Source organism: Monodelphis domestica, chromosome 3 (genome assembly GCF_027887165.1).
Source record: "Monodelphis domestica isolate mMonDom1 chromosome 3, mMonDom1.pri, whole genome shotgun sequence".
In the NCBI taxonomy this organism is placed as follows: domain Eukaryota; kingdom Metazoa; phylum Chordata; class Mammalia; order Didelphimorphia; family Didelphidae; genus Monodelphis; species Monodelphis domestica.
This window is the reverse complement of record NC_077229.1, coordinates 424,937,113-424,963,209: the sequence shown is the minus strand read 5'-3', so window position 1 is coordinate 424,963,209 and position 26,097 is coordinate 424,937,113. Positions and strand designations below refer to the sequence as shown.

General features: G+C 35.5%; 1 protein-coding gene across 5 annotated transcripts in view; it reads right to left on the bottom strand.

The window, feature by feature from the left end:
• The window catches only part of ME2 (malic enzyme 2), a 131,834-nt gene that overhangs the window by 47,558 nt on the left and 58,179 nt on the right, over nucleotides 1–26,097 (bottom strand). For 4 of the 5 annotated variants that reach the window (XM_056824430.1, XM_007486719.3, XM_001364356.4 and 1 more), the window contains 9 exons: nucleotides 21,856–21,975; nucleotides 19,596–19,729; nucleotides 18,013–18,162; nucleotides 15,059–15,134; nucleotides 13,757–13,918; nucleotides 13,436–13,539; nucleotides 10,565–10,674; nucleotides 10,375–10,472; nucleotides 2,904–3,017 (listed from right to left, as the gene is read on the bottom strand). In XM_056824430.1, the coding sequence (XP_056680408.1) occupies nucleotides 2,904–3,017; nucleotides 10,375–10,472; nucleotides 10,565–10,674; nucleotides 13,436–13,539; nucleotides 13,757–13,918; nucleotides 15,059–15,134; nucleotides 18,013–18,162; nucleotides 19,596–19,729; nucleotides 21,856–21,963 (1,056 nt within the window). In that variant the 5' untranslated portion in view covers nucleotides 21,964–21,975. Of the gene's footprint in view, nucleotides 1–2,903; nucleotides 3,018–10,374; nucleotides 10,473–10,564; nucleotides 10,675–13,435; nucleotides 13,540–13,756; nucleotides 13,919–15,058; nucleotides 15,135–18,012; nucleotides 18,163–19,595; nucleotides 19,730–20,655; nucleotides 20,823–21,855; nucleotides 21,978–26,097 lie in introns of those variants that run through there. The other variant, XM_056824431.1, reaches the window with a different exon arrangement.

The window sequence follows — 26,097 nt, the reverse complement described above, 5'->3', positions numbered from 1 at the left end:
CTTTGACACAATTTAAAAGGTGTATGGGGCACATAAGTGGGCCTAGGGTTGGGAAGCCCTAGGTTCAAATCTCACCTCAGACACTTCCTAGCTGTGTGAATCTAGACAAGTCACTTCATTCCAATTGCCTTGTCCTTACTGCTCTTCTGTCTTAGAACCAATACTTAGTTCTGAAGGTAAAGATTTTAAAACAAACAACAAAAAAAAAATGATATAAAAAGCTTTAAAGAACATAAAACTCTCCAATTACTGATAACTCTGCCTTGATTCATTCTTCAATGATTAGTATAACCAACCCTCTTTCACTTTCCTCATTCTAGTGATTCTGAAACCTTGTTCACAGAAGCACTAACTGCATTTCCTAAGACTGATCATCTGTTCCCTCTCTTCCCTCTCCCTCCATTTTATCCTCCAAATGTTCCTCTTCAGATCTACCCACCTCTTTCTGAGCTCTCTGGAATGCCTATCCAGTAATTAACGAATTTGGTTTCATCTTAAACCTTTACTGTCTGATGACCCCGAATTCCTGGTGACCCTTGAAGATGACCACTGCCATTTCTAGACTCTCCCTCCACCATTATCATTTAGTGACCTCTCCTCAGCAATCCACATTATTCAGATGTCTCATCCAGTCCAGATGCTGGTCCTGTAATCTACTTAATCCCTTCACATTTTCCTGCTTTCCTCAATGAGTTTAAAGGCTTACAACCTTTCCTCCTCTCATATTAGGTGATTTTCAGAATATGCACTGACACATTCAAATGCCCTAACTCCCCAGGTCCTTGAAACTAATCATTTCCTATGACCTACTCCTACATCTCACCTCAATTATGGACAGTCATGATTCTGTTATTATAAAAAAGAAGAGTCTTTCCCTGTTCTAGCTATCTTCTGCTTAGTGCTGATGTCATTTTCCTAAAGGACGGGTATAACTGTGTTTCATTCCTCTTCAATAAAGCCCAGAGGTTCCCCGTTCCTCCTCAGACCACATAGAAAGCCCTCTTTTGGGCACTTTAAGTTCTTCCCTACCATTTCCTTGTCATGTTTCCATTGTTCTCACCCTTTCCTCTCCTCTCTACATGCTCTATGATCCAGCAATGGTGGCTACCTTGCTATATGGCTGACTTCCCTGCCTGGAATGCTTTCCACTCGCACTTCCCCCTCCTGGCTTCCTATAAGACTCAGCCCAAATCCTTCCTTCTACAGGGGATCTTTTCTTGTACCTTCCATTGCTAGAGACTTCCTTCTGGTGTATCCTATTTAAGCTATTTAAATCATGTATACACATAATTATTTACCTAATACCTCTCTCATTAGAATCTAGGGGCAGAGACCACAGTTTTGCCTTTTTCTCCCTAGAGCTCAGCGCAGTATCTGGCACAGAGTAAGCACTAAATCCTTGCTTGCTGATTCACTGACTGAATAGGAATGCATTCCTTAGGAAACAGAGAAAAACTAAAAGGAGTATTTGGGGAAGAAAAACATCACCATCATCTCTCTCAGCAAAAATTAAATAGCGACGTCTCTGTCTTAGCCCTGTGAGGTGTCTGTGTGGCTTAACCCCTTGCCGTGACTGTTCCACAGGCAGGTGCAGTTGTCCTTTTACCGACCTGAACTACTTGAGCTCCTGCTCCTGCTCTGCTCAAACTCCTGACTGAGCCGGGGTCCTAGTTCAAATTCCCAGCTCAGAAGTCTGTTCAGGGATGGGACGGAAGCCGGTGAGGCTCTCATTAAAACTCTAAGGCTGCCTGGGAGCCTTCCCAGCTCTCAGTCAAACACATGGTCCTGGGGCACTTTCTGCCCTGGTGACAGAGAACTCAAAGGGTTCCATTTTAACCCATGGAACTTTCTCATGCCATATCTTTTGTGTTAGAGAGATTCTACTGGTTAAAAAATTGTTTTATTTTCAAAAGTGTTATCCTCAAATCAAATGGAAAGAAAATATTTTTCCTCTAAAAGTAAACTTCTAGAATAGTAATGGTGAACCTTTTAGAGACAGTGCCAGGCCCTGCCCCCAACACCTAGACTAAGTGCCATGCCCACCGCACCCCCACCCACCTAGTGCCAGGCACATTCCTTTACCTTGCACAGGAAGGAGGAAGCACTCCCATTGGGCTACTGGATGGAGGGGTTGGTGAAGTGAGGAATGTCCTCAGTGAGTGTAGAGAGGGGGAGGGGAGTGGCCCTAGTACTGTGTTCCCTTCCAGCTCTGCTGCCTGTGAGCTACCCCCCAATCCCACCATGTGCTAAGCAGGGGGTATGAAAAAATGTCATCAGGCACATGGAGACGGGAAGGAGAGCAGCTTCTTCTTAGGTAGAGGAGGGGAAAAGGGTGGGTATGTGCCCACAGAGAGTGCTCTGCATGCCATCTCTGGCACCCAATCCATAGGTTCACCATTACTGCTCTAGAAGCACCTGTTAACAGAGATAAGAAAATATATCCATGGAATCTGGGTCTTACTCACTAATAGGTCAAAGAACAGACTTAACGATTTTATATTCCTGTCTGCTCTACTTACCAAACTAGAATAGTCCTAACCTGAAACTTACATTAGTTAGATTTTTTTTTTTTAAAGCTTACTTTCTGTCTTAGAATTGATACTAAGTATCCATTCCAAGGCATGAAGAGGAGAAAGGTCTAGGCAATTGGGTAAGTGACTTGCCCAGGGTCATACAGCTAGGATATGTTTGAGGTCACATTTGAACCCAGAATTTGAACCAGTCTCCAGGCCTGGCACCATATCCATTAAGTCACCTAGTTGCCCCTACATCAGTTTTAATAAGATAGTTTTATGATATTAAGATATAACAATATTTGAATTAGATTATCACATTAGAAATTTAGACTTTAAACATCACTGGGCAAAAATGTTAAATTGTCAAAATTTCAGTTGGAATCTTACCTTAACTAATAAGCCAAACTTGTCAAACATCCAAATTCTTTTATATGCTTCTTCTTCTGCAATGCCATTTTCTTTCATGGCCATAACAATGAGATTTGCAATTCCCAGGGCAGCCTGATTAACAAAACATGAACTTTAAAAATCAAAGCAACACCTTGATTTTATTAATTTACATTAAAAACTACTTTATTCTTTTCAAGACCCGTATCTATTACCAATTGTTACTATCATAAATATAGGTAGAATAATGAAAAACATTTATTTCAATCTTCCCCTTCATAAATCGTACAAGTCTTTTATGAGTCTATACATACAGATGTATTATACGTAAGGATATAAAGAGGAGTGTAGCAATCTATGCATTCATATAAATATAAATGTGTGTATATACATAAATTTATACACATATATACATGTTTTGTTTTTTCTTTGTATCTTCTTTTAAAATTTTATTTATTTGTTTTTAAAAATATTTTTCCATGTTTCGTTTTCTTTCCCTCCCCTTTTCCCTCCCCTCTCCCAGAGCTTACAAGCAATTCCACTGGGTTGTACAAATATTGTCCCTTATACCCATTTCCATATTATTCACTTTTGCTATAGAATGATTTATTTTTAAGATCTAAACCCCAAATCACATACCCATATAAATATGTGATAAGTAATGTCATATGTTTCGCTTTTGCATTTCTACGCCCATAGTTATTTCTCTCAATGTGGATAGCATTCTTTTATGTAAGTCCTTCAGAAGTGTCCTGGTTTGTTGCATTGCTACTAGTAGCAAAGTTCATTACATTGGATTGTTCTACAGTGTTTCACTTTCTGTGTACAATGTTCTTCTGGTTCTACTCATTTTACTCTGCATCAGTTCACTGAAATTCTCCCAGTTCATATAGAAATCCTCCAGATCATCAATCCTTACAGCATAATAGCATTCCATCACAATCAAATACCACAATTTGTTCAGCCATTCACCAATCGAGGGACACCTCCTCATTTTCCAATTCTTCAACATCACAAAGAGCACAGCTATGAATATTTTTGTACAAATATTTTTCCTTATTATCTCTTTGGGGTACAAACCCAGCAGTGGTATGGCTGGCTCAAATGGTAGGTGCAGTCTTTTAAAATCCTTTTGCACATGATTCCAAATGGCTTTCCAGAATGGATGAATTAATCACAACTCCACCAGCAATGTATTAGTGTCCCTATTTGGCCACAACCCCTCCAACATTTTTATTGTCTGTTACTATCATATTGGCCAATCTGCTAGGTGTGAGGTGGTACTTCAGCATTGTTTTGATTTGCATTTCTCTAATTATGAAAGATTTAGAACACTTTTTCATGTGCTTATTGATGGTTTTGATTTCTTTATCTGAAAACTGCCTATTCATGTCCCTTGTCCATTTATCAATTGGGAAATGGCTTGATTTTTTTTGTACAATTGACTTAGCTTCTTATAAAATTGAGAAATAAGACCGTTGTCAGATTCTTGTTATGAAAAATTTCCCCAATTTGTTGCTTCCCTTCTAATTTTGGTTGCATTTATTTTGTTTGTACAGAAACTTTTAAATTTAATATAATCAAAATTCATTTTACATTTTTTAGTTTTCTCTATCTCCTGCTTGGTCTTAAATTCCTTCCTTTCCCATAGATCTGACAGAAGTACTATTCTATGTTCACGTATTTTTTTATGATTTCCTCTTTATATTTAAGTCATTTACCCACTCTGAGTTAATCTTGGTATAGGGTATAAGACGTTGATCTAAGCCTAATTTCTCCCACACTGTTTTGCAATTCTCCCAGCAATTTTTGTCAAACAGTGGGTTCTTGTCCCAAAAGGTGAGATCTTTGGGTTTACCAAACTCTTATCTTGCTACTATTCCATTGATCCACCATTCTATCTCTAAGCCAATACCATATAGTTTTGATGATCACAGCTTTAAAATATAGTTTGAAATCTAGTAAAAATAGGCCTCAATCCTTCACAATTTTTCCCATTATTTCCCTTGATATTCTAGATTTTTTGTTCTTCCAGATAAACTTTGTAATACTTTTTTCTAATTCTATAAAAAGTATTTTGGTAGTTTGATAGATATAGCACTGAATAAGTGAATTAATTTAGGAAGGATTGTCATTTTTATTATAATAGCTCATCCTACCCATGAGCAATTGATGATGTTTTTCCAATTGTTTAGACCTAGTTTCATTTGTGTGAAGAGTGTTTTGTAGTTATGTTCATATAATTCCTGAATTTGTCTTGGCAAGTAGATTCCCAGGTATTTTAACTTGTCTAGAGTAATTTTAAATGGAGTTTCTCTTTCTAACTCTTGCTGCTGGATTTTGTTGGAAAAATATAGGAATGCTGATGATTTATGTGGGTTTATTTTGTACCTGCAACTTTGCTAAAGTTATTGACTGTTTCTACTAGTTTTTTAGTTGATTTTCTTGGATTCTTTAGGTATACTATCATGCCACCTGCAAAGAGTGATAGTTTAGTTTCCTCATTGCCTGCTTTAATCCCTTCAATTTCTTTTTCTTCTCTAATTGCTACTGCTAGCATTTCTAGTACAATATTAATTAGTAGTGGTGATAATGGGCATCCCTGATTCAGTTCTGATTGTATTGGGAAGGCATCTAAATGATACTTGATGATGGTTTTAAACAAATATTGTTTATTATTTTTAGGAAAGGCCCTTCTATTCCTATACTTTCTAGGGTGTTGTATTTTGTCAAAGGCTTTTTCTGCATCTATTGAGATAATCATACGATTTTTATTAGTTTGGTTTGCTGATATGGTCAATTATATGGATGGTTTTACTAATATTAAGCCTTACATTCCTGGTATAAGTCCCAACCACTCATAGTGAATAATCTAATCCTTATGATAATTTGTTATAGCCTTTTAGCTAGTATTTTAGTTAATATTTTTGCATCTATGCTCATTAAGGAAATTAGTCTATAGTTTTCCTTCTCTGTTTTTGGTCTTCCTGGCTTGGGAATCAGTACCATATTTGTATCATAAAAAGAATTTGGTAATACTCCTTCTTTGTTTATTTTGTCAAATAGTTTGTAGAGTATTGGGATTAATTGATCTTTAAATGCTTGATAGAATTCACTTGTGAATCCATCTGGCCCTGTTAATTGTTTTTTTAGGTCATTCTTTGATGGCTTGTTCAATTTCTTTTTCTGAGATGGGATTATTTAAGTATTTTCTTCCTCTTTTGTTAATCTAGGCAATTTATATTTTTGTAAATATTTGTCCATTTCACCTAGATATAGTTCTTAATAATTGCCATAATTTCTTCTTTATTAGAGATAAGATCACTCTTTTCTTTCATAATACTGTCAATTTGGTTCTCTTCTTTCTTTTTCTTAATTAGATTAACTAATACTTTATTTGTTTTTTCAAAATACCAGCTCCTGGTCTTATTTATTAGTTCAATAGTTCTTTTACTTTCAATTGTATGAATTTCTCTTTCAATTTCTTAGGATTTCCAATTTGGTCTTTATCTGAGGGTTTTAAATTTATTCTTTTTCTAGTTTTTTTTAAGTTACATGTCCAATTTATTACTCTCCTCTTTCTCTTTTTTGTTAATATGGGCACTCAGGGATAAAATTCATATTGTATATTTACAAAAATATAATTTTGGCAGTATCCAAAAAATTTTGATGTATCATTTCCTCATTGTCATTCTCTTCAATGAAATCATTGTTTCTATGATTTGTTCTTTAACCAATCAGTTTTGAAGAATAAGATTATTTAATTTCCAATTAATTTTTGATTTGTGTCTCCATGTACCCTTACTAATTATATTTTTATTGCATTATGATATGAAAAGGTTGCATTTATTATTCCTGCTTTTCTGCATTTGTTTGCAATGTTTTCATGCCCTAGTACAAGATCAATCTATAAGAAGGTGTATTCCTTTTTATCCCTATTTATATTTTTCTCCAAATATCCATTAACTCTAATTTTTCAAAGATTTTATTCACATCTCTTAATTTTTTCTTATTTAAAAATCTAGATGCTATACCATTTGGTGCATACATGTCGAATACTGATATTTCTTCATTGTCTATACTGCCTTTTATCAGGATGTAATTGCCTTCCTTATCTCCTTTAATCAGATCTATTTTTACTTTGGCTTTGTCAGATATGATTGTTGACTTCTGCCTTCTTTTTCTCAGTACATGCCCAATAAATTTTGCTCCAGCCTATTACCTTTACCCTGGGTGTGTCTACATGCCTCATGTATGTTTCTTGTAGACAACATATGGTAGCATTTTGGTTTTTATCTACTCTGCTATCTGCTTCCATGTTATGGGTGAGTTCATCCCACTCACATTCAGAGTTATGGTTACACCTGTGTATTCCCATCATTTAAATTTCCTCTTTTTAGTCCTGCTCTTTCTTCTTTCACTATTTCCTTTTATACCAGTGTTCTGCTTTTAATCAGTCTCCCTTTTCCCCACTCTTATTTTACTTTCCTTCCTACCCCCCTCCCTTTTATTCCCCTCATTTCTCTTTATGGTTCTATTAATCACACCCCCTCAACCTTTCCCTAACTTTTAATACTCCCTGCCTCACTCTCCTCCTTTGTTATTCCCTCTCAATTTCCCTAGAGCAAGATAGAATTCTATATCCTAATACTTCTGGCTGTTCTTCCCTCTCAGAACTGAATTCACTGAAAGTAAAGTTTAAGCATTAACTACCACTCTCTCTTTCCCCTTCTTATAACAGTATTCCCCCCCCCCACCATGTGCCTCTTTATGTGGTATAATTGATCCTATATTTCTTCTTCCTTCAAGTTTCTCTTAGTACCATTCTCTTTTTTGTCCCCTCCCCAATTTTTTTTTACTACATATCATCTTAAATAATTTAATATTACAACCTCTGCCTATGACTAAATCTTGTATCTACTATGATAATGAAAACAATTTTTAAGAGTTATAGATATCATTTTTCCATATAGAAATATAATCAATTTGACCTTACTGAAGCCCTTAAAAATTTCTCCCCCTCTTTCTTGTTTACCTTTTTGTGGTTCTCTTGAATTTTTTTTTTTGACATCAAATTTTCCTTTGAGTTATGGTCTTTTCTTTAGGAATGCTTGAAAATCTTTTATTCTGTTAAATGATTGTACTCTCCCCTGAAAGTATATGGTCAGTTTTTGATGGTATGTGATTCTTGGTTGTAGACCCAATTCTCTTGTCTTCCTGAATATTGTATTTCAAATATTACTGCCCTTTAGTTTGGAGGCTGCTAGATCTTGTGTAATCCTCATTGGGGCTCCCTGATATCTAAATTGTCTCTTTCTGTCCACTTGCAATATTTTCCTCTTGGCCTGGAAGTTCTTGAATTTGGCTATACCATTCCTGGGGGTTGTCTTTTGGAGACTTAATGTAGGGGGTGATCTATGGATTCCTTCAATGTCTATTTTGCCCTCTTGTTCAAGAATATAAAGGCAGTTTTCTTGGATAATTTCTTATAATATGATGTCAAGGCTTTAATTTTGTTCCAGGCTTTCCAGTAGACCAATAATTCTCAAATTAGACAATTTGAGAGACCTCCTGGATCTGTTTTCCAGGACAGTTGCTATTCAATGAGATATTTCATGTTTCCTTCTATTTTTTCATTCTTTTGATTTTGCTTTATTAATTCTTGCTGTCTCGTGAGAACATTAGCTTCTACTTGTCTAATTCTAGTCTTTAAAGACCGATTTTCAGCTATGATCTTTTGATTTCCCTTTTTGGTTTGGTCTATCCTGCTTTTCATGGTTTCCAGCAGGTCAGTTCTGGTCTCCAATTTGCTTATTACTTCATTTGATTTCTGTGCCTCTTTTTCCACGTGGGCAAGTTTGTCTTTTAAGCTGTTATTTTCTTTTTGTATTAATTTCATTTCTTTTCCTCACTTTTCTTCCCATTTTTTTCTTTCTTACTTGGTTCTTGAACTCCTTTCCGAGTTCCTAAGAGCTTGTGGCCAATTTCCGTTTTAGGGGGAAAGTTTGTATGTATTTGCTTGTTTCTCACTCTTTGCTGTTGCTTCTGTATTTTGCTTTTTCTCCAGAGACATTGTCTAGATTCAAAAGCTTTTTTTGCTACTGCTTATTCCTTTTGCCTCTAGTGGTTTGGGGTTCCTGCATGTTGACTGCTTTCTTATCAGAGTTTTGCCTTAGTAGTATCTTCCCTTCCTAGTCAGAAGCTCAAGTGAGGGCAGGTAAATCTGTGATATTCTTTGTTTGTTTTTAAATTTTATTTAATTAGTCAATTTAGGTCATTTTCCCTTGGTTACAAGAATCATATTCTTTCCTCTCCTACCCCCATCCCTTCCCGTAGCTGATGTACAATTCTACTGGGTTTTACATGTGTCCTTGATCAAGACCTATTTCCATTTTGTTGATGTTTGCAGTAGGGTAATTGTTTTAGAGTCTACATCCCCAATTATATCTTCGACCCATGTGATCAAGCAGTTGTTTTTCTTTTGTGTTTCTATTCCCATAGATTTTCCTCTGAATGTGGATAGTGTTCTTTCACATAAATCCCTCTGAATTGTTTTGAGTCACTACACTTCAACTAATGAAGTCCATTACATTCAACTGTACCATAGTGTATCAGTGTCTGTATATAAGTTCTCCTGGTTCTGCTCCTTTCACTCGGCACTGTGATGTTCTTTGTGTAGTGTGCTTTAAAGCATTTTGCCCTGAGTCTATCTTTCCAGTCCTCACTGCCTTGGCTGTGTCCAGTTTTGTTTCTGCCCAAGCTCCACTGCCCAGGCTCCATGCTATTCAGCTTCAAGCCTCAAGTCTTGCTGCCAAGGACCTGCACTGCCCTCGGGGATTTAGAGATTGCCTTGGTCCTCTTCTGACTCTGGCGTGGTAAGGTATGGGCGAGGGGTGATCAGCTTGCACTTTGTTAAGTGCAGTTTTGTCCCCTTATAGTGTGGAAATCCCCAAATCTGCCTATGTTTAAGGCGGCTTCCCCTGGGAGAGCCCCTTTGCTTGTCTGATTTTGATTTCTGTCCTTTTGAGACACTTTGTAATGATTGGTTGGAAGGAGATTCAGAAGGCTCTTGTCACTATGCTGCCATCTTAGCCCCACCTCCTACATATGTTTATAAGTTTTCCTATTCTGACACTTCTTTGGACATACATATAACCCTAAAGTCACAGAGACAATGGTAATAGAGTAGAAGATTTAGCAAATATTACTTTGCTGGAAAGGCTTTGAGTATGGGTTCAATTGAAGAACTTCCTCTCTTATCTGATTATCAGCCTAAACTCAGAGGCTTATCAGTTTTGGTCAGAGGCTAATGAAGTTTTTCGGTCATATTAACTCTCAGAAACCATAAATAAAACAATATCTTATCTATATCCTCAAGCTAGGATAGGCAATTGTGATTTCTATGCAGTCTTACATAATTTTAATATATGGTCTTACTTTTCATAGTAAAAAAGCTATTAAAAGAACTCACCTCTCCTGCACCAAGGAACAAGACAGTATGCTCTGAGATTGATGTACCAATAACTTTTTCTACAGAAAGAAGACCTGATAGCGCTACAGCGGCGGTTCCTATAAGAAACAAAAATGATTTAACATGGAAGAGTATATTTTTAAAGTTTCTTTTTATATAAAAGTAGGAATTGAACCTGAAATGGCTTTACCTTGAATATCATCATTGAAGGTACAATATTTTTCTCGATATTTTCTTAGGAACCTGAAAGCATTATGATTTCCAAAGTCTTCAAATTGAATAAGTGTGTTCTGGCCATATCTAAAACCAGAGCAAAAACCATATGTAGTTGAACTGATCATCTTTAAACAAGTTCTATTCCAAGATTTCATGTTACAACAACAATTACTAATATATAACTTCACTTGGACACTTTTGCTCCTACAATCTCATAAAAAACCAAAACCAAAACAAAACAAAAACCCCTAGGCATTATAATGGTCAAGAAGGGTTACCAATTCAACAAAGATTTATGGAATCCCTACTATGTAAACAGTATTTTGAAAGAACTTACAAAACTGAAGACATTTTTTCCAGTCCTTCTTTTGAAGGGATTTCAACCAAATGCTTCAGATGATAGGCAAATATGAAAAAAATACACATTACAGAGCAACATGAAATTGTTTTGTGTTGTAGTAAACTTCCAAGGAGCTATAAGGAAAGAGATTGCTAAGTGTGGGCATTTTCAGCAAGGGTTGCAAGTAGACTGAGACTGTAACTTGAGGAATGGGTAGAATTTAGATAAAGGACAAATGAGAGCATTTTAAGATAATACAATATAAGAAGAGCTGAATAAAAGGTAAAAAGAAATATGTACACAGGAAAAGTTAACTGGCTAGACATGGAAGTCAAAGAATATTGAGGCAAAGAGAGTTTAGAGATCATTTAGCTTTAAAGTTCTACCCACTATGCTCAATGTGGAAGGCACAAGGAAGTATAGGAGTCAGTCATGGTCTTCTATGGGGAAAGACAAAATGACTGAGGAAACAAAGGTTCAAGCTCCCAAGCATATTGATTTATTAGGCAATGAATGTCAATTAACTAACAAATTAGGACCAATTCCCTTTTTCAGCTTAGGGTTGGAACCTGAATACAGAGGGATATAGACTTTTATACATTAAAGACAATCAGATAAGCCAAATTAATTAAAATCAAACAATATAGTATAAAGTAATCTGATTTCTAATTGGAAGAAAGATGGATTTTCCATGTTGGGAGGGGGAGAGTGAATAGGTGCAGTTCTCTGAATTCAGAAAAGGAGGTGTTCCATTCCCCTCCAAGTGTCTGTAAACAATCATAAGGAGCATGAAAGCATTGAACTGACTGGTCAGCACAGGGTCAGTTTCCAGGCAGGACATATGAGTTCAAACAATGCAATAAAGTTTTCTCATAATTCTCATAACTGCATAATTTTCTCACAGGACAGAAACTGGGCTAGATCTATAATAGAAAAGAATTAAGTTAGGTCTAGAATTGAGTCACAAGAGGAATCAGTGAGGTTCACTTCACACTACCACTTGCTGCTCCAATCTCCTCACTTCCAACATTCCATATACTTAATTTTTCACCCAAATTCCACATGCTTTAAAGACAAGTTTCAAATAATTTCTCAAGTTATTTACTTTTAAATGAGGACTTCCAAATCTTTCAATAAAGGGTATGATTAAAACACTTTTATTTTCATTACTTTCATCTAAATTAGTTTTACATTTTTCTATACTGAAGTTATGGAATGAGCCATAAGTAGCTGAGAAAGGACCTTGGTGTCAGGAAGACTTGGTGCTAGCTACTTCAAGTCCTGTTTCTGATCTTTCTGTGCCACATGCAATACTTGAATAGTCTAAGTTGAGAATGAATTGCCAATACTCATCAAAAAAAGATTTACATCCTAGAAGTTGTACCTATACTAATGAAGCCACAGATGAGATTAAAAAAAATGCCACAGAAGTATATCAATAGATAGAGTAATTACCTAAAGGCTGAGCAGTTAAGAAGATAATAGGAGGATCAAACTAATATTGCAAGATGGTAATATCTAGCAATCAAAAATTCAAAACATAAGCATATGGTAAGAGATTAGCTTGAGATAAATACAAAAGAAAATGATCAAGAGATTACAACTGTCCATAATCTAAGTGACAAATTTTAGTTACTGGAATTATGTTAATAATGATTCAAAAACCTCTAATGGGAATGAATCTATAGAAGATAAAAAATAAAGGAATGGAATTTAGACCCCATGACAAAGATTAAAAGGAAATGAAGTTGCTTGGCCTGAAGAACAAGAATTATTTGACAAATGATTCAAGTATAAGAAAAATATATGAGAATGTCATATGGTTATTCCCCAGATTTCTAGAGGACAACAAGGCAGGGGACTTAAAATAATTATCAATTAGAATTTTCTCAGCTTTCAAGATGCTAAAGACAAACATATATCTATGCCCAGGTCCCATCAGTTGATTAATGGAAAGAATACTGTATTTGGAACCTATAAGCACATATATGACAATGGGCAAGTCATTTAAGAGCTCTGAGTTTACATTTTCTCTCATAAAAAAATGGATAATACTTTCACTATTTACCTCATAGGGTTCTTGTGAGCAAGTAAATTTTAATTTTTATAAATTTTTAAGTGCTATACAGATGAGTTATGATCTCATAACGAGGCAACTAGGTGGTACAGAGCTCTGGACTTGGGAATCAGGATGATTTGAGTTCCTAGATGAATATACTCAGTGCAAATCACTTAACCTCTCTCAGTCTCAGTTTTCTCATCTGTAAAAAGGGATAACAAAGAACACCTACTTCATAGAATTGTTGTGAGGCTCAAATGAGTTAACATATAATTCTTATCACATTGCAAACTTTAAAGGGCTATGTAAATTTTAGTATTATCTTACAAAGCTTTATGGCTATTTTTAATACAGAAACTTAAATTTAACCTGTAATTAGAACCCCCTCCAGTACAATCTAGTAATTTTCTTTAATATCTTAATATATTTCTAATTTCTTCATATACCTGCCAGTAATAGCTACCATAAATTCATCAATCAGGTCGTCATAAAGCTGTGAGCGATCTCTTTTCTGATATAAGCCCATATAAAATGGATCTCTTAAGAGTGTCTACAAAAGAAAACAAAAAATATAAAAATAATTATACTTGTGTAATTTCCATGTAAAAATGAAGCATTAAATGAATGCCTCTTAGCTTTAGATTTTACTTTATTATACCAGCTATAACATGGCCACATCATCAATTTGAAAAAGTTCAAGGGAAGCAATTTTCATAACAAAGAAGTGGCAGACAAAAATCAGAGGTGGGGGGAAATGTTAAACTCACATTATTGTCAGTTCCCACGTCAATACACACAGGGAGGCACTTATCTGGTCGTATTCCAGCACAAGCTGTATATAAACAAAGCTTTCCTACTGGAATTCCCATTCCATAGACACCCAGATCTCCAAGACCCAATATTCTCTCTCCGTCAGTTACCACAACAGCCTTAATTATAAAAAAGATACATATTAAAAGTTAAGTTAAGATGTCAGAGGTTAAAATGGTATTTTTACAGGATTTACTTTTTATTGTACTTGTAACTATAACCGTATAAATTTAATTATTTACTTTAAAAATTTTCAAAGCAAATAACTTAAAAAGCACACTTGACATTCTAGAACTACTCCTTGTTAAAAGCATTTTAAAAAGGAAATGAATTAAAACTAATTTCTCTCTGCTAAAAACTCTGGCCTAATTATAAGTGTTCTCCCTTGAAGTTTTGAATTTAAACATAAAGGTAAAAGAATGTGGTAAAGGAACAAAAGCCTTAAATGTGTTGAATCACTAATAGTTATAGAGGTAATACAAAAGAAATTTCCATGTAAATAAACTATGTAACAGATAAAATGGCTTTTTGGCTAAGAACAGATCTAAAAGTCTTAGATAGCACTATGAGTTTCATTCTCTTAAGTACAGTTAGTTGGAACTCAGAACTAACAATGTTCACTCTGAAATTGTTTTTTTAGTGAGGTATTCAAGTTTAAGCATATAAAAATAAAAGCTAAATAATAAAAAAAAGAAAGGCAACTTAGCATAATGGAAATGGCAATGGATTTGGAATCCAAAGATATGTGTTCAGAATTCTAGCTTTACTTTAAAAACTGTTTCCTCAAATTTTTAAATGGGGATAATAGCAAACACTTCTATTAAAACATCTCACACTGTTATAAAATTTAGAGAAGAAAGTATGCAAAATGCTTATAATAAAATAGGAAATGGATCTAACCTAGAGTTTTTGAGGAATTGGAAAATCTAGCAATTAACCTTACATGAAACCCCAAATAAAACTTCTTGGTATTTTAAATATTAAGAAACTAAAGTCTAAGAGAAGCCAAGGCTAGCAGAGCTCAGCACTGTCACCCTCCTCTCTTTCTCTAAATCAATTGATCTTTTTATCAGTGATTCCTAAAAAGGAAAAGCTACACCTTATATTTCTATAATACCATAATATCCTCATAAAAAAGCACCATAATGTATAAGTGCAAAATAAAACTATGTCAACAATGAAAAATGTTGGTGTATATGCACATAGGTAACTTAAAGGGAAAGACAATATTGTGAAAGGGAGAGTTGTGCTATTAGTACCTTAACATCATTTTCTGGCCAGTTATCCACAATTGATCTAATATGGCCTCTGTCTGAGATTGAAATATATAATCCCCTGCAACAGAACAAAAACACTTTTGCACTTTACAATAGTTTGCTTTCTTTTGTTATGATGTCCCTCCCTCCCAACTATTAGTAAATTAGACTACTTAGTATATTTTGTTGAAAAAAGTCAACATTGCATATTTTCAAAATGATCTAATTAGGCCACACGATAAAACAGTTCATTGCACAGCCAGTTGTCAGGGGACATTATTATATTTAAATACTGTTACTGTTTTACTTAAGATCAGTCTAGTATTCTCAAATAAGCTAAAAATTACCAAAATGATATAAAAGTCAATCATGAATATGAGAAAATAGGAAACTATAACAACTTCTATGAAGTAAACTAATAAAAAATTTTCATTAAAGCTTGATAGAGGAGCACGTAGGGAGAGATGAAAATATATTAAAAGTCTTTGTAGAATAGCTTTTATAATAGGAGGTGACAGTTTAAAGTGAAAAGTTACCTGAAATACAATATTCTTATCCAGAGCAAAAGAAGATTTAATCATTTGAAAAAAATCCCTCCCTCTATCACCAAATGTGGTCACATAGAAATCAAATAACTTGATAACTCTGCTACGGTTTCTAATCTTGTGTCAACTCATCCTGACACTTAATATCTATGTTGTTCCAATTCTGAATCTAACCTGGATCAAATAATCATTTGCCAACCAACAACTACCTATTGAATATCTACTATGGCAAAAAGCACTGTGTTAGGAATAGCAGAGGACCAAAAAGATTAAGTCACAGTACTAATGGAGAGTTTAAAATCTACCTGAAGAAATAACAAATGAAAAGATAATGACTACAAACATGGGTGACAGAGACAAAAACTGCCACAGTATCTTGGAGTAAGAAGGGACTGTAAAGGTCATCTATTCCAATTCAAATCTGAGGTAGCCCATTCCTCTACTGGTATATATAACTATAGTTGCTGGTAAGTTTTCTTTAACTCTCTTTCTTTGCCAGTTAGTACCCCCTTATCTAGGCATAGCTTTTCCTGGGTTCTATCCCTAGAATCCCATGACTTTTTCCTTTTCCCTAACTCTCTTCCTGCCTAATTCCTGGATCATTTCTGTGTTATTTAATTAAAAAATTGGCCTTCTTGTTTATATGATGGTGTTTCTTTGTTCTTGTTTGGTAAAGAGAACTGTCATGAGAGATGCAGCTATTCAGATATTTTCAGTATATTGGAAAAGGAACAATTCTCAGAATAATGGAAAAGGTTTATCTCCCTTAATAAGGTATGAACCTTGAGCCAACAAGATCTTCTAAAGTAGGCTCGAGTCCTCATATATAGTCATCTCCACATATATAGGGCTCTAGGTAGAGGTATAACCAAAGCATATATATGCTTGGTCTAAGTCCAAGAAGGCAGGTAAACCTTGGGGTATTCCTTTTGAGGCAGACTCATGCACAGAAAGTCTTCAGTGTCTAGAACATTATTCCCTCTCAATCATACCCTTCTTTTCTTCTAGTACCAGAGGCTCTGACTTTGCTTTCAACAGAAGAGAAGCTGAATGCCTTTTCCTCAGTTGTAATTTATGCCTTCTCACATACATTTCTGTCTCCAGCCCTGCAGAGGCTTCTCTATAGCCAGAATGCCTCCCATAGGACTTCTCAGAATATTTTTACCCACCCATCACACACTCCCCTTCCCCCATACACAGACAACATCCTTCCATGTCTCCAGTTTAAAGGATCCTTATCCCACCCTGCCACATATACATCTGTCAGAGAAGAGATAGATCAAGGAAAGCTAGAGAAGTCTTCAGGAAGACTAAGACATAAGTTAGGCACTGAAGTTTTGATGTCAGCTAAGTTAGAAAAGAAGGAAGGACATTCCAGGCATGTAGGAGAGCAAATGAGCAGTCAGAGACAAAATAGCAAGCAAGGGATATTTAGGGGATAATGAGTACATCAGGCTTGATGAAGTAAAAGATTCATGTGGAACAGTAGAAAGAAAAACTAAAATAGGAAGGAGATAATCAAAGTGTCTAGTTTTTTCCCCCCAGAACGCCAATGGATGCATGTAGGATGGACTAGCAGGAAAAGAGTCTAATGTGAAGAGTAGCAGTTAGGAGGCTATATTTCATTATGTTTAGTTTCACATTTTAGAGAGAGAAAGAGAACAGAGTGTGGAAGAAATATGGCAAGGTATTTGTTTAGTTCTATTAGGTGAACAAAAACCATTAGGATATAATGAAATAATAAGAGACAGTATCCAATAGAACTCAATACTACATGAATTTGTGCTCAATATACTTAGTTACTTAAATGAAAAATCCATCTTAGTTTAAGAAGGGAGGAAAAATGGGCAGAAAAATATAAAGCTAAAAAAGAATTGAGGAAAGTCTCTTAATTTAGTCAAAAGGTAGTCATGGCCAGATTCTCAAGTACAGTTTCAGTGAGAAGTAGAATGGATCTGCTACCAGACTCAGAAAAGAATTCCCAAAGAAGGATCCTGGTAGAGTTAAAAGAACAACAGACCAAGAATCAAAAGACCTGTGCTTTTTATCCTGGCTTTGAAACTAAACTTCTTTGAACCCAAATTACTTCATCTGTAAAATAACAATTATAATACAACTTATAAAATGTTTTGCAAAATGTAAGGTGTTATACAAATATTAGTTGTTATTACTTACCACTGTGTTTTATGTCTTTTGAGCATGAGATGAACTTCACAAAATAGTTTAGGGGTAATAGGAATGGCAATAATAACTTCTGTCAAAATAGAAGTTTGCTTATTTTATCTAAGCTACTGCAATACAAAAAATGGTCTGAAGGTATGTCAACATGTTGAAAAGAACTGCAGATTATATAAGCATCATTTTAAAAAATCCTGATAGCAATTTCTAAACATTAATTAAAATTGGCTTTACCTAGGTTTCTGAAAGATGTGTCCATACTGTGAACAGGCCAGACCCACTGTTGGAGTATATACTATTGGCATTAAACTTTCAATATCATCTTGCAGAATCCTATAAAATAACTTTTCATTTCTTTCTTGGACTCCCATTATATAGATATATCTGAAAACAAGCATGATTAGTAAACAAACAAGCTTAGGATTAATTTATTGCTCATGTTAATATATTAACCTTCCAAAAATATACATGAATATAGTTCTGCATATGACCACTAGGTTAATATTATGGAAAACATTGCTTTTTAAAGCAAGATATGACCATAAAAATAAGTGTTTATGATTATAAATTGAGAAAAATAAAACAAAATAAAATTCTCATTCAACTCTAAGAATTAAAAATAACCATTTAAAAAACTTTTACTTCAGAACTTAAATAATAAAATATAGACCTAGACAAATTATGAAAGGCAACTAAAATATTTATAGGTTCTAAGAAAGCAAAGTATCTACAAAATAGAATAATACATTGATTACTACAAAACTCTTCCCATAGCTTCCTTTGTTAAGTTCTGGGCAAAAGAAAATAGATGTAAAAGGTAGTATACAAATCCAAGGTATTACCATCACAATGTCACCTTTTTTTTTTTAACCCCTTACCTTCTTAGTATTGATACTTAGTATTGGTTCCAAGGCAAAGGAGAGGTAAGGGTCAGGCAAATGGTGTTAAGTGATGCCCAGGGTTACATGACTACGAAGTATCTAATCTAAGGTCAGATTAATCAGGGCAGTATGAAGACAAAACTTAGTCAGGAAGACCTGAGTTCAAATCTGGTATTAGACACTTCCGAGCTACATGACCCTGGGAAAGTTACTTAACCCCCAACGTGTAGCCCTTACCTTTCTTCCTCCTTGGAATCAATACTAGGTATATATTCTAAGGTGATGATTTAAAAAAATGTTAAAACTATGGTCATCAAGCTTTAACTGTTAGAGATGGGATTTGATCCCATGCCTTTCCTAATTAAATATATTATTCTTTCCTTTAAATCATGCTGTTTCTCTGAGCAAATAATATTTGTTTAGTGGCTTGAAATTCATGTCCATGTGAGAAAACAATGAAAGACCCAGGAAATATATAAAGTTGAGTTGGGGGAGCACATGGCAACTTCTTTTCAAATATATTAAGGACAATGACACGGTTGGAAGATTACTTATTTTTGTAGCTTTAGAAGACAGAAAGTCAGAACCAGAATAAATGGATGCATATTTTAAGAAACTACCTAGATATAAAGGGATGTTATAAAGGATATTCCTGCTCTGGGGGGAGCAGACTAGATGACTGAGAGGGGTTCTTCTAATTCTAAGATTCCATGATTCTACTAAACTTACTGAGACTCAAAACATTTTGCTACAATAATTTACAATGTAAATAAAAGTGAAAGAAAGTTATTCAAATAACTAAAAAAACAACAGAACAAATTTTAGTACAAAGTCAAAGCAACTATTATACCACAAAAAAACCTAGCCTAAAACTTGCAAATTGGAACCAACACCACCCAAAATTAACCAAAAACCAAGCTTCTAATAAATCCTTACTTTTGCAAAGGATCACTCATTTTTTTTAAGTTTTTATGGAATCGTAAAGCTTGAATATCCTGTGTCTCTATTTTAGGAGGCAGAAGTCCTTGAAGGCCAAGCATTTGTCTTTCTCGCAATGTAAATGCCATTCCCTAAAGGAGAAAAGGGTAAAATGTTCTTAGAAAAAAATTAACCCACATTCAGAAGCAACTTTCAGAACTATTAGTTATTTGGCTTGGAATTATCTAAATCCTTTTCCCTTATTCATTTCAATTCAAGGCTTCCCAGTTTTCTTTCAAATCAAATCTCACTGGAAGTCTTTCTCATTTCCCCTTAATCCCAGCTCCTTTTCTCTTTTGATTATCTTATCTTATCTTATCTTATCTACTTATCTTATATATAATTATAGTTGTTTGCATATGGCCATTGGACTGTACACTCCCTGAGGACAGGGATTGCCTTTTGCTTTTCTTTGTATCCCAAGCACTTAGCAAAATTCCTTGGACAAAGGAAGCTCTTAATATAGGTTTAATGACTGATTAGTCCCTTGCTTCTATTTCCCCTCATTATTAGCACTCTTTGGGCTGAGAGATAAAACTCAAACATAGCCAATTTTACTAGAATTGATCAGTTTAGATAAAAAGGCGAGGTATTTAAAACTGTGTTTTAGGAATATCTATAGATTTCATTTATTAATGCTTTTTCTCATGACTATTACAATAGATAAGAATTGGGATTGGGTACTTTCATTATATATTTTCCATGAGAAAGCAATACTATCTAATTGATTATTAAGGATAATATACAATTGTTGCATATAACACAGAATGGTTAATACCAAGTCCTGGTTTGGGGAGATTACTAACAAAAATGTCCACTTATACTGCTAATTAGTAAAGTTAGTAAATTTTATTAAAACTCTTAGGCAGCTAATTTCGTTCTACAAGACAACAGGAAATCTGTCCTGCTAGTTAGTCAAAAGATGCTCTTTAACTTGAAAAAATCTCCTTTATCATAATCATAAGCTTCACTAAGATGAAGAAGATTGGGATATTTTCATAATTCTAAATATACTGACTTTAACTTAGCCTTCCTTCTCAAAAAGCCTTTTTATCTTCCCTCTTCTATTTTACTCCCAAAATGGCTAGAGAGATGACCACTTGTCAAGTGGATTGTGGAAGTGATTGCTTTGCAGGAATGGGTTAGATTAGATATCTACTGATGTCTCATCCAACTCCAAGAAATCTGTCAAGCCAGTAATAAAAAACACAATTAGGTTTTCATGCCAGAATTAAATGAAGAAAGCAGTCTCTATATAACTAGCATATCTTGTAATTAGAAATTAACATATTTTTAGCTATGTCAGGGACAAAATAACTGCCATAAATTATTTTGTCTTTGCCTCCTTACTTAAGCCAAGATAAATTGCCAATTTAGAATAGGACTCTGAATAATATTTGTTGAATGACAGTTTCCTAATATAAGAATTAGATTGATGAATATTTATAGGCATTATTTGCAACATATAATAGATTAGGATTTGAATTATATTTTGTTCAAATAGCTGTGAAATTTAGATTTAAAATTTTATTAATAAAAAGTCACTAATTAATTAAATTAGCAAAAATGTTATTTGGTAAAGATCTGTTTAATTTCATAAAGGCAGGCCAATTATGAATAAGGTCCTTTCCAATTTCAAAGTAATTATTCTTAGAATAGAAAGAAGAAAAAAATTGATAAAGAGAAGCTCCTCTACTTTTTTCTCAACTTGAGAAAAAAAAACAAACTATTTTAACTACCTATCAAGTGAGCAGTAATAGCCACCTAGGGCTTTGTTTCAAGTTGGACACGAGTGAGTAAGAGACCATTCATTAAGCTCATTTTCCCTCACTGTTCTCTACTCCTGCAATTAAGTGTTTCCATTATGACTGAGAATCCAGAAAGCAAACTGGAAAAAAAGAAACTGGATTTTCTAATTAACAGTTACATGTCTTTCCAGAGTGATGTAATACATTTTAGATGAAGGAAGGATATGAGCTATCTAATGTACTATAAATGATCTGCCCCTTAGTCCTCCTGACAACGTAGATTCAAAATACCTTACTTATAGAGGAAACACAACTCCTGCCAGAAAATGCTGTCAGGGTGATCTCCAATGCAAATTCCACAGAATAATAAACTTTCAAAACTCAAAAAGTTCATTTGATGGTATCAAAATATTGTTTTAAACTAATATATAAGAAGAGAGAAAATTTAGAATCATATTAATGTAACTAACTTTGTTTGTTCTTGGATTCAATATTAATGGCTGGCCTTTTTCTTTGATGTGCACACTTCGGCATGCCAACGTACAAGGAGAGGTAACTCCTTTTAATCTGGAGAACATCTTTTTTTTCACCTAGGAAAAAGAATAAAAAAAATCAGGATTAAAATAAACTACTGGGTCAGATAAACATCAAGCTAAGTTTTAGTTGGCTAAGTTTTCGTTTTCAAATGCATAGCCAGAAAGCTCTATTTAATGCACATAAAAATACTTTTGTTAATTTTTACCAAATAGCTTTATAATCTGAAAAAGTATGTGAAATAGAAATCTGAGAAAAGAGCAGGAACAAAATGGAGGAAGGATCATAAGAAGAGGGAGAGAAGGGAAGGAAAAGTGCAAAAATAATAAAATTTTTAGTCATCAGCTAAGCTCATCTAAAGGCATATTCTGATATAAGGCATTTATTGGTGCTACTTGTCAGGCAGGTGGAAGCTTTAAAACTGCCAGGGCAAGAATTCTGCCAAATTTGCTTCCCCAGGAGCCATTATTATCATTATCTCAATAGAGACAGATACCATCTTTAGGAGGAGAGGGGAGAGGTTTACTATGCCTCTTCTGTATGAATCTCCAATATCAGCTTGTATCTGTGCTACCATGTTTTTAATCTCTTGGTTTAACTCCTGTACTTGTCTCTGTTTTTCACTCAGGGATTGATTTGGTTTGTCATCATAACTTCTCACAGACCCAATAAATTCACTTTTAGGTACCACCCAAGTATTTTTTTTTCCTCTTTATATTTTTGTATTTCACTCCTTCAAGTCACTCATTATTCATCACATCCTGCCATTCCTTTCTGCCATCCCTTTGTTTATTTCCAAGTATCTTAAATTCCTGGCTTCATAAGGTGTGTCTTCCTTTTGTCAAAACATCTGAATATTTTGGTTTTGCACCTGTCTTTATGGCTTGTTTCATGCTAACAAGGTCTGATGCCTCTGATTCAGTTTTTAACCTGCAATGCTGACAGTATGAATTTGTTTTGGATCTTAATATGTTTTTCCCTGTGTACCTTTGTCGTTTTGTTCATATTTCTTTTTTAGGTAACAGTCCTTAATCAAGTGACCAACTTTGTGGCAAAGGAAGCACTTTCTTGTTTCTCTGACCTTTCTGGTGCTGTTATGAGGGTCTAGAATATAGGTTTTGATGGTTTGTAAATTCTTAATTTGTTCAATCTCCTTTTCTTTAAGATCGTTCTGTATTTCACAATTTCTGTCTTAAATCTTTCTTTTCCTCCTCTGGTTCTTTGTGACTGTCCCATAAGTAACTGGCTGCATCTCTTAGCTCATTTATTGATATATTATCATAGTTAGGAAAATAGTTTTTAAAGAAATTTTTCAAATGAGAGTTACAACCTCTTAAGAATTGCCTCTTAACATGTGTCACTGATTCTTCTGAATCCTGGTTGATCCCCGTGATTGATTCCACTGTCTCTGCGAGTCTGTGTATAAAGCTAGCAGGGAGCTCTTCTCTCTCTTGGGTTACTCTGTCAAATTTGCTCCAAGCATTTGGCTTAGAAGAAAAGGATTTTATTGCTTGCAGAAGATCTTTTCTGCACTTCCTCACATATGCCAGACTGGTGGGATTGGCAAAATCAAAATCCTCCCTTTCCTCCTCTGTGGGTCAACTGGTTAGGGAACTATCCTTCCTAGTCTTTTCTATGAATTGCCTGTATTCATGTGGGATAAATAATTCAGACAGAAGAAAATCTGAATCTTGAAAATCAGGCTCGAATATTTTAAAGGTCCTTTTCAGCTCATTTAGAGCTCAGTAAGGCTCCTTTAAAAATTTTGGGAACCTTCTTTTTATGGAATCCAATTCCTGGGTGGAGAATTGTTTGTGTATTTTTGAATGAACCACACCAGCTGATTCAGAAATCTTAGCTATGTCCCTTAGAAGCAAGATCTTTTCTGTGTCTGTATCTTCCTTAGTTTTTCCCTCAGCCCCTTTCTTATTCTGATCTTTAGATTTCTTGTCCTTATCTTTGTTTCCTTTATCCATCAGCCCTGTTGTCTTTTTCCCATTCCTATCCTGAGCTTATCCTTGTCTTTGTTTCTGCAAATATTCTTCACACATTTTCCTGATCATTTGTTCAAGGTTGGTATCTACCACAAGAATTTGAGCAGCTTTCTCAGGTGTTATGAATTTAATGATGTTCTTGATATATGTAATAGTCTGGATTGCAGCCATTGCAAATATATATACCCGAGTTATAATTTGCCATGGTGTTGGTAGTGAATGGCATAGTTGTTATAAAAGCCGTGGTATTTGCTATTATCCCTATAGTGTTCATATATTAGGGACAGCACTGTAAAAAAATGGTGTACATCCAATAACACGCAAATGCAGCCAATACTAACACTCCACAAACGATTTGTGACATCATCTTCTTCCCTTAATATACTTCTCTCATCCTGGGACAGGTAAGATTTTTTTTTTGGGGGGGGGTGCCAAATTGTAATAGATACCACTATTAGGAGATTTATGGTAATAGGACAGGAACACCAGGAAGGCAGCTAAAGGAAACACTGCATCTTGTACTCTTCCCTCCCACACCACTCTCTGTTCACTTTCCAACTGTTCCTCTCAGAAATGGTAAGCTTAAAGAGTTTCCTCAATAACTAATCCCACAATTTTAAATCTTTTAACTAAAAGGGTTTATTCTTTCAGATAGAGGAGGTAAGGAGAGGGAGGGGAAGAAAAGGAAATAGGTTTCCCTAACTGCCTATAATTTCCTCTTGATTAGAGATTTCACAGTAGGTTCAATTCAGGAAATAGTTATTTTCTCTAAGGGGAGAGGTTGACTGAGTTCTTCTGAGCTAAGCTCCAAAAATTCTTCTCAGTACTCAGTCAGATAAATGATCATTGACCAAGAGTAAGTCTAGCTTCCAGCTTCTTCCCAACAGTCAGAGATTAGTGAGGGTTCAAGCAGCTGGACCTTTTTTAACTGCTCTCCTCAAGATTCCATTGGAACTATAGCCCATGTTAATTGATTGATGGTTTCCCAAAATTTCAAGTTGCTTGCTTTTTTGCAGATCCATTTTGTTTTTCCATTTCATCTGTTACAATTGCCAGGGCAAGAATTCTGCCAAATTTGCTTCCACAGGAGCCATTATTATCATTATCTCAATTGAGACAGATATCATCTTTAGGAGGAGAGGGGAGAGGTTTAAATCCATTGCAAGCTCCATTGAGTACTTGAATGCTGGAGGACAAGTAGTATTCCACACAGATGGGTAATCTAAAAAGTTAACATTGATATGGACTTTAAAGTTTGTAAACATATACAAATTTCTAGTTATGATTTTTAAGGGAAATGGTTTTCCCCACTTTCTTTCAGGTAAATAGACTTCCGGTCAAGATGGCGGCTTAGAGAAAGCTATAGTTCAGATCTCCTGAAACCCTTCCCTACCAAACTCAAACTATATGCTCCTAGGGCACCGAAATTCAAAACGATCAACAGCATAGACCCCAGGAGTCCTCCTCCTGGACCTGGACTTGGATCAAAAGGTACGCCCCCCCCCCAAAGCCAGAACCCGAGACCACTCGGACCCAAGGGGTAGGCAGAAGGAAGGTCCTAGGACCCATCCCCCCCAACCCAGAGCGCCAAGTCTGAGGCAGCAGAGGCAACCTCAGAGCCCCATGGCCAGCTAATCTGAAAGCCGCTTCCTGAAAACAACCTGACCCAGTCAAGGGGCCACCCAGACAGCAGGGAAACAGAGAGAGACAGGGGAGCTTGTAACCCCCTGGGAGGAGCCCTCAGAGCTCCGGGAAGCCGCGGCCCCTCCCCCTCAGAGAGCAGGGTCGTCTGGAACAACAGTAACCCTCAGGGCTGGCAAAAGGGCCTCGGGAGCCGGCTATTCTGAAGGCCACACCCTGAAAACAACCTTACCCAGTTGAGGGGGCACCCAGACAGCAGGGAAACAGAGAGAGATGGGGGAGCTTGTAACCCCCTGGCTGGATCCTTCTTCAACCCAGGGAAAAGCTAATCTCATCAGGAGCCCTCAGAGCTCCTGGAAGCCGTGGACCCTCCCCCCGCAGAGTGCTGGCGCTGGCCACCTAAGGCACAGAAACAAGGGCCAAGCCAGGCTTAGAGCGTGGAAGTAAGGCAATGGAGAAGCATCTGGAGGGTGCCGAGGAGAAGAGGGCAGTAACAGGGACACACCAGCAATTCCTGGCTTCCCTGGGAAGACAGAACAACAA